This window comes from Planococcus citri, chromosome 4 (assembly GCF_950023065.1).
Source record: "Planococcus citri chromosome 4, ihPlaCitr1.1, whole genome shotgun sequence".
Classification (NCBI taxonomy): Eukaryota; Metazoa; Arthropoda; class Insecta; order Hemiptera; family Pseudococcidae; genus Planococcus; species Planococcus citri.
The window spans coordinates 6981694-6991087 of NC_088680.1; the positions used below are offsets into that span (position 1 = coordinate 6981694).

The 9394-nt window shown below is 34.5% G+C and overlaps 2 protein-coding genes across 3 annotated transcripts; both read left to right on the forward strand.

The window, feature by feature from the left end:
• Positions 1-568: 568 nt before the first annotated feature.
• Positions 569-5405, forward strand: LOC135843182 (collagen alpha-1(II) chain-like). The gene is made up of 2 exons (XM_065360961.1): positions 569-1349; positions 5245-5405. The coding sequence occupies exon 1, from the start codon at positions 745-747 to the stop codon at positions 1297-1299; it is 555 nt and encodes a 184-aa protein (XP_065217033.1). The 5' UTR covers positions 569-744; the 3' UTR covers positions 1300-1349; positions 5245-5405.
• A 2372-nt stretch (positions 5406-7777) lies between these two features.
• LOC135843129 (uncharacterized) lies at positions 7778-9389 on the forward strand. 2 transcript variants are annotated; one of them, XR_010558245.1, is made up of 2 exons: positions 7778-9066; positions 9176-9389. XR_010558245.1 is itself a non-coding variant. In XM_065360887.1 (2 exons), the coding sequence occupies exon 1, from the start codon at positions 7897-7899 to the stop codon at positions 8335-8337; it is 441 nt and encodes a 146-aa protein (XP_065216959.1). In that variant the 5' UTR covers positions 7778-7896; the 3' UTR covers positions 8338-8381; positions 9176-9389. The 2 variants fall into 2 exon arrangements, 1 of the variants encoding a protein (XP_065216959.1); XM_065360887.1 differs by having other exon boundaries at positions 7778-8381.
• Positions 9390-9394: the final 5 nt, after the last annotated feature.

Genomic DNA, 9394 nt, shown 5'->3' on the forward strand with positions numbered 1-9394 from the left:
TCCAAAAACTGAAAGAGATATTGCTTTCTGTAATTTTTTTCCTCGTAAACCTTATCAAAGACCTTAACTCAGTGAACTGAAAAAACTGTAGAAATTCACTCGACGATGATACTATACACAAATTTGAAATATACCTAGGTATAAAATTTACCAAAGCTCTCTTCGTTCTCCAACAACAAAGTGGTTTCAAAAAAAAAAATCAATAGTGGACTTTATCGACTTGATACCCTCCCCTCCCCTCCCATGGGGACTTGTCAGCAAAACGTTACTGTCTTTGAAGATTTAGAATGCACGGTTTTGAATTTATTATCCATATTGAGCTAATCTTCAAACCTTAAATTGTGAATACTAGCTATACAAAAAAATTCAGCAATGATAACAACCAATTCCCTCGCACTTTCCATCAAAATAACGGACAAAATAATTTGCGTCAGCAGAAAATTTCACCATCGAAAAATAAAAAATAAATTTCACGTAAGTAAATACGTACGTATTTCGCAATTTTGTTAAATTTTCGAGCGAAATTACGAAATTTCAGAAATTTTATGATTCAATGTTGAAATTAACGCAACAACTTGACATCAACCGTAATCACAAGCGTTGTAGCTGTATATAAATACGAAACCGCGGTGGTAAAATTAAGTAGGTACATACAAATTAAACGAGCGAAGTTCATTGTGAATATTGTGGTTCATGCTGACATCGCAGTTAGGTACATAGTTCAAGTCTCAAAACGGCATCAAGATGAAACTAGCTTATATATATGGATTGATAGGTTTCGTGACATTCGCGCTGCTGAGTTCCGAAGTAAATTCGGGTATACCAGGATTAGACGAAATATCAAATTTTGGAGGCGGAGGATCCAAAGACTCGTCGTCTCCGCCTGGAGATGCCAGTGGCTCGCCTCCGCCTGGAGCCGTCGGTGACTCGTCTCCGCCTGGAGATACCAGTGGCTCGTCTCCGCCTGAAGATACCAGTGGCTCGTCTCCGCCTGAAGATACCAGTGGCTCGTCTCCGCCTGAAGATACCAGTGGCTCGTCTCCGCCTGAAGATATCAGTGGCTCGTCTCCGCCTGGGGATACCAGTGGCTCGTCTCCGCCCGGAGCCGTTGGTGACTCGTCTCCGCCTGGAGATACCAGTGGCACGTCTCCGCCGGGAGCCATCGGTGACTCGTCTCCGCCTGCAGATGCCAGTGGCTCGTCGTCTCCGCCAGCACCCAACATCTGGCAGCAATTCTTGGAATATATTGGTCTTTCATCTGGAAAATCCAATGGTGATACGAGCACAGAATCCAAATGACCGTAATGAACCAAAAGGAGGAAAAATTCAAATCATTTTCATCTCAAGACGTTAGTATAAATATGCTACAAGTGTTTTATCTCTTCCCGTACAACAATGACCATGCTAATTTCGATGTGAATGTCGACCCATCCACATCCGTCACTTTTGGATGCCACATGTCGATGTGAATTTCGACTCTGTGTCGAGCTAATTGTCGATGTAATTGTCGACTGATGTTGATCTACATTCGTGTCGACAATTGGCTCCACACAGGGTCGAAATTCACATCGACATGGGGCATCCAAAAGTGACGGATGTGGATGGATCGACATTCACATCGAAATTTATGTCTACCCCCTGCTTCGTTAAGTTATAGAATTTGAGTTTAAAAATTTTTAATATTTTTTCCAAAAATTATTTCCTCCGATGTGGCTTATTGCTAGTGCTGAAAACAGCATCGATGCAAAGTCCACTTCCGAAGAAGTACAGACGAAAAGTCTGTATAATCAAGAAGTTCAACAGAAATCCCTTATATCAAAGATGGTGCAATACTTTATCTGCGAGTACTAAACTAATCCATTTTCATGTCGACATGTCGATGTTAATGTTGATGTGAAATTCGACATCAACAAATACATCCACAATATCAACATCATATCATCTACAACTCCAAACTGCGGAAAAGTGAATAATTTCATCAATTCCCTAAAAAATTTGTTTTCCACATTGAACAAGATCATTATTTTGTAATGTTTACTAAAATTTTAAACACTAAAACAGAAATTTTAATTCTGAAAAATTGGTCGACATAGTTGTAGATGTAAATTTCGAGCATCGAATTTTACATCTACATGTCGAGATGGCATGTCGAGGTATCAGAAATAATGAGAAAATTTCGAAAATTTTCATTTACCTGGCTTTTGTATGGACAGAAGATTCCTACTAAATAATTAATTGATCACTTTTCCATCATGTGTTGGAAAAAAACGTAGTCGATGTAAATGTCGATGTAGACAATTGTTGTGCGGGTTATGCACATGCAACAGTTACGCTCTTTTGCGTTTCATATTTATTTACGTTTTATGCGGCTTTCTGTACAGCGTTCGAATTTGAGCCACACTTTTTTAGTGTGCGTAGCACACTATTGGTTTCGCTTTGAGAAATGAAATTTTATTGGAACTGAATGTTCTCTTAAGCTATCCAACCGTTTTTTGTACCTATTGGATACCATTTGAGAATCATTAAGGCGGAGGGAATAGATTAATTTTCATTCAATTCGGATGGGTAATTGCTGAGTAATTGCAATTTTAGTTCATTATTTTAATGCGTTAAATCCTAAAAAAGGGAAGAGGGGACTTGTAGAACACCTGCCGCTCATTGTACCCTGCTATACCCCCAGTCTATTCCATCACCAGCTGTGTTTCATTGTACCCTGTTACACCCCCAGTCGTTAGCTGTAAATTCCAAGTGGGCGTGGTTTGGTGGGGCGTTTACCAAACAAATATATTATTTTAATGCCCTAACCCTCGTAGCAAAGTGGTGGCTGAGTGGTTAGGGCATGTAGGTAGGAATAGGAAATTTAGGGACCCAGGTTCGAATCCCCGTGAGGTAAGTAGGTAGGTGACGGATTTTTCATAGGAAAATTGGATAGGTAAATGCTTTGGAGTTACTATGTAGTATATGGTAATGGGGCAAAAATAATGCTGAAACTGAGTTATGAATTATGATATCATTTGCTAACTAAAAATTCATTTCATCAATTTTTTGTCTACCTATAACCATAAGTATTGAGGTTGCAACATTTGGAACTAATACCCCTATTTCAACTAAACGACACTAGCGCGGCACCTGAATTTGCATTTAATTGAGGTGGCAACTTTTGGAACTATACCCCTATTTCAATTCTAAAACAATGCAAACACACTAGCGCTGCATGAATAATTTTTAACTTTTTACTACTTATAATTTAAAAATTACTTCAAAATGAGAAATTAAACTAATTTTTGTACAATTGAAACATGTAATTTTTATTATCATGATTTAGTAAAAATTATTAAAACAAAATGATTTTTAATATTGGTACCTATAGCAAAATTTATTAAAATGATAAGTTTTACTATACGATTACAGTAAAAATTATTGAATGGGATCTGGTACTTAATTGTGAGTATTTAGTTAAATTTTTTTGTAAAAATTACCCATGTTCTTTTCGTGTAATAGGCAATGCAAATTCTTAACATAGGTATTTTATAAGTTTTAATTCTTAATTTAGAATAAAAAGCAAGTTCTGAAAATTGGTTTAAAAATTTATAAATTTGAAGACAATGGAAATTCTAAAAAAAAATAATATGAAAATTTGTATTCAGAGACGCTGAGAATTCCAAAAATTGATTAAAAGTTCTGTAAGTTGCAGATAATGTGAACTTGAAAATTATATGAAATAAGTATTGTAATATTTATGAAGAAGATGAGAATTCTGAAAAATTGGAGGCAATGTGAATTCCAAAAATTGAGTAAACGTTTTACAATTTGTGGACAATATGAACTTGAAAATTGAATTTGAAATTTTTTAATTTAAAGACAATAAGAATTCTGAAAAATTATTCAAAATTTGACTAGGTATTTAGAGGCAATGTGAATTCTAAAAATTGATTGCAAATTTCCTAACTCAGCAGCAATGCAAAATTCTGAAAATTTATTGAAAACTTTATGAAATTGTAGCGATGGGGAATTCGGGAAATCGATTTGAAATTTTGTAAATTTTAAAACAATGCAAACTATGAAAAACAACTAGAAATTTCTTAATTTAGAAGCAATACAAGCTTATAAATTATTCTGAAATACCTATTGTAATTTGGAAAATATGAAAACACTGAAAAACAATTGTTATTTTGAAGCAGTGAGCGTTTCAAAAATTCTCATCACTGTGACATGGTTGATTCACTTATGCACTACCTAGATGTAATAACGGTTATAGCTGTAGAAAAGGCAGCTAGCTACGCACACTTTAGCTGTCTAGTTTCAATTCACATAGATTTTCCCCCCTAAAAAGCTATTCAAATTAGGCCATCTGAATGATTCCATATCCATACCAAATCAACCAGGTTTTGAGTTAAGACAATAGACACTCTAATTTTGTTCATTTTTTTGTACTTAGGTTTTTTTTTTTATTAGGAAAGATGGAAAACATTGCTATCATGACATCCTAATCACTTTTAGTGCAAGTGAGGCACATTTTTTTTCAGCTGTTGAAATTTCTCTTCATTATGCCCCAGTTTAGAGTTTGACAGCTAGGTCTAGGTACTGCCGCAACTTGGAGAAAATAGGTTTCTGTGACATTTTGAACAGTTAAGAATAGTTTAAGAAGTATTCTTCGAAAATTTCAAAAGTTCAAAAATGAGCTTTTTCCATTAGGTATTCGACATTGGTGCTTTGTAACCCTTATCTACCTATGGTTTTGCAAATCCCAACACGAAAATCTCGTAAGTAGGTATTTGTAAATAACATAAAAATGTATGCTCACTGAATTAAAAAAATTCAATTATTGATATCTTCGAAATCTGACAAGCTGTTGAAAATTCAACGATAAAAAAAGCTCAACGTTCAATTTTTGGAAAATATTTTTGAAAATACTCTCAATTATCTTTAAAACAACGCAAACAAATTTCCTTCAAGTTTTTACAGTCCAAAGCAGTTGAACTCCCAGGATAAGCGTTACGACGAGACATTTATTCAATTGTTGCAAAAAAAAAAAAAAAAAAATCGGGCCAATTCGATGTAAAATGACAAATGACTCATCCGTAGGGCACAAACAAGTTCATTACCCATCCACACGCCAGCAATGTTCACATTATCACACAATCTCTGTATAATACATAATGTACTTAGGTATTCTACTTACGTATGTATGTCTATGTACCTAATTGTTTTTCCCAACACTTAATTACCCATTTAATATTTCAGGTATTCTCGCACCAACATCATCGGACACGCTGAAGATTTCTATACCTTATTCATATTACAAACTGTATATTTAGATACCTATGTTGTATTGTTACTTACTAATCATAATACATATTACCTATTCTACATATTATGTAATTATACGATAATGAAGCAATGTAGATATTGTACATATTATTCATCATTTCAAGACCCAAATTTTAGTACATGAATTTAATTATTCGAATGAAAATTTCTCATCGAGGTTGGCGTAATTGAAAATAAAAAGCTTATTTGGGCCAAAAAATTGGAAATTGTTTTAGTATCCTTCCTATTCTCTTTTCAATGAAAATATAACTCAAATATTCTGAAAATTATCACAGTTTTAAAGAAAAATGTTATTTCTGACATTTCTTAAAATTACGTAGGTACCTATACTTGAAAATCTTACCATAATTAAGGTTGAATTCTTAAGTTTCTCGACCAATGCACTGGTAACTACCTCGTATGATGCTCAATTCTCGAAAAATAACCGGATCATAGTTCTTCACCTGTAAGAAATTCAGATCCATTAAAATTCTACATTTTTTCAAACTCAAAAATAGATAAATTTATACATACAAACTATACAATGCACATGTTTTGAAAAATTAATTTATACAAGTAGCACCTAATTAAACACCATGATTAGATGACTCAACAAAAAAAATTGTCAAATATTTCATAAACATTTGCTGTTATTGAATTTTTCGAGTATTTAAAAATTCTACGACAAAAGCCGGAAATAACAAGACTATTAGGTGTTTCTTGGAAACATACTCGCAAGTTTTCATTTTCAGTAAGTACATAATAAAATACTTGTAGGTAGGTGACTTCTCTAAAGTTGAACTTGGAAAATGATCTACTCTATTTTAGAGCCTCCAGCGACTTTTTGGAAAATTATTGAAGCCTCCAGTAGATTTTTGAAACTTGAACTTTCCCCAAAATTTCATCGAACTGAGATGGAGAGTCGAAATTCATTCTGCAAACTAATTTCAATACGCTACAAAGTTGACTGCTGCTGGATTTCAAGTCGTTTTGGAGCCTCCAGCGACTTTTTGAAAGGTCGCATGACGTTTTATTGGAAAATTGAAATTTCCTAAAAGTAGCTGGAAGCTTCAAAACCATTTGAAATCACCATGTAGTCTGCGAAATAAATTTCAGCTTGTCAACTCCATTTGATAATTCAATGTTGCGGGAATTTCAAGTTTCAAAAATCTACTGGAGGCTCCAGTAATTTTCAAAAAAGTTGCTTCAGACTCCAAAATGACTTGAATCCACCCGCAGTCGACTTTTTAACTCGATTTGATGAAGTTTTATGGGAATTTCAATTTTCAAAAATCTACTGGAGGCTTCAGGAATTTTCAAAAAGTCGCTGGAGGTTCTGAAACGACTTGTTCACCTGCAGTACTTCGTAGCGTATTGAAATTAGTTCTTAGAATAAATTTCAGCTTTACAACTCCAATTTGATGGAATTTTGTGGGAATTTCGAGTTTCAAACATTTGCTGGAGGCTTCAGAACTGCTCAAAACGGGTTGAAACCGTTTACAATCAATTTGACATGTCGAAAATAGGGTATATCCCAAATTTCAGCTTTCTGGGTCAATTCGGTAAAATTTTGATTTTTTCCCTCATTTTTGGCCTAAATTCGATTTTCAAAAATTCACCAAAAATCGAAAAACGCACTTTAGCACTTGAAATTTTGACAGGTGATGAATTTTTGCATGATCTTTCGATCTACCTTTGTAATGTTTGAAAAATTTCGTGCAAGTCCCATGTTAAAATGCAAAATCTGCGATCTCGGCTGACCTGTCAATCAAAATGGTCGCCATTTTGTAAGTAAGGCCAACTTTTTTTGGGCAAGTTTGCTTTAAAATGTCCCTTAGGATGTCCCCTTCAAGAAAAAAGTTGTCCCGGAAGATTGGCGACTCCTATTGTCATACGCCGGACTATTATGCACACAATTCAGATAGGTATTTGCCAAGACAGCTTCTCGTGAAATGAACATCTTGGAAAACAAAAAACTACCCCCTTCCTACCCCTCTTGACTTGCTCATTTTTATGACTTGTATTATTTGTACCATGCTGTAGAAATCCTTCAAATTTCAATTCACACGAGAATTTGAAATGTAATGATTTACAACTCCGCAATACATTTCCATCTTCGAAGATTTAGAATAAGTACTCGGTTTTGAATTTTTTATCCATATTGAGCTAATCTTCAAAGCTTAAATTGTGAATACCAACTATACAATAAAATTCAGCTTTGATAACAACCAATTCCCTCACACTTCCATCAAAATAACGGACTACATAATTTACGTCTGCAGAAAATTTCACCATCCAAAATACGTAGATAGAAAAAATTTGACTTAGATATTTCACAATTTTGTTGTAATTTTTCGAGCGAAATTACGAAATTTTAGAAATTTTGTCATTCGATGTTGAAATTAACGCGACAACTTGACGGCATGGCAACGTTATCACAAGTTTTAGCTGTATATAAATACGAAACCACAGCGGTGAAATGAAGTAGGTACTCATATATAAATTAAGCAAGCGAAGTTCATTGTGAATAGTGTGGTTTATGCTGACATCGCAGTTAGGTAGTTCAAGTCTCAAAACGGTTTCAAGATGAAACTAGCTTATATATATGGATTGATAGGTTTCGTGATATTCGCGCTGAGTTCCGAAGTAAATTCGGGCTTACCAGGAGATCGTCTATTAGATGGAATTGGAGCTGGAGGATCCAAAGACTCGTCGTCTTCGTCAGGATCCAAAGACTCGGCGTCTTTTTCAGGAACCGATAACGCGACAGAAACCACCGAAGACCCGGCATCTTCGTCAGGATCTGAAGACCAGTCAAGTTCCGAAGAAGATCCGACAGACTCCGACGAAGAGGGGCCGTCGGCTTCCGCAGAACCCCCGTTAGAACCCGAAGATCTGGTGTCTTCATCAGGATCCAAAGACCCGTCAGAATCCGAGGACTCGTCGCCTTCGTCAGGATCCGATGGCGAACCCGACTCTTGGGACATCTTTACATGGTTTTTTGGAAATTCCGATGGTGATAAGTAGGGCAACCCAAAATATGCTCTCATTCGAGGTAAAATCTTGAATAGGTAGGTATTATATTCGATTTTTTGGAATAAAATATTGCCGAAATATTCGAATACCCTAAAAATATTCGAATTCAAAATGGGTATCGTTTCACTTGTCTTGGCATGCACATTACAAAAATGGTTATATCGTTGGGTTTTGTTTCCTAAATTACACACACTATTCGCAAAATACAACAAAATTGTTGAATTTGATTTTAAATTCTATTTTAATCGTCAAAAAAAGAAACAACATCGAAGCTTTTAATCTATAACTGAATCTTCATCATCATTCCATCAATCATTTCATCATCATCAAAAACATCCATTTTTTTCATTTTCAACATAGGTACTGTGAAAATAACGTTTACTGTGTTGCGATTCTCAAAATGGAAAAATTTCCAAAAAATTCAAAAATTTTCGATAAATTGTGAAATATGTGGTAATTTTTGACGAAAATATTTAAATGCAATCGAACATGTGAAAATATGCATTTTAAGGCAAAATATTCGAAAATTCGAAATGTAGTTGGGCTTATTTGAAATGAAATTTTCTGAAACATGAAATGATTTCGTTACATTTGTAATCGGAGTGTTAAAAAAAAACATTCAAAAAAATATATCGGGTTACCCTAATGCTAAGAGCGGACAATAAAGTGACAGTGATGAACCAAAAGGAGGAAAAATTCAAATCATTTTCATCTCAAAAAGTGAGTAGATAAATATATGCTAAAAATGTTTGATCTCTTATGTACAATATGCAACAGCTACACTCTTTTGCGTTTCATAATTCTTCTCGAATCAACTTTTTTTGTTCAGTACTCTTGAATTTCAAGCCATTGCTCATCAATGCAGTTCAATTCCTTCATGTCATTCTCGCACCAATATCATTGGACACGCTGAAGATATCTACCTTATTCGTATTACAAACTGTATATTTAGATATGTTGTAGGTAATGTTATCAATAATACATACGTAGACCTAATCATAAAACCCATTATAATATTGTAATTACACGACAGTGAAATAATGCATTT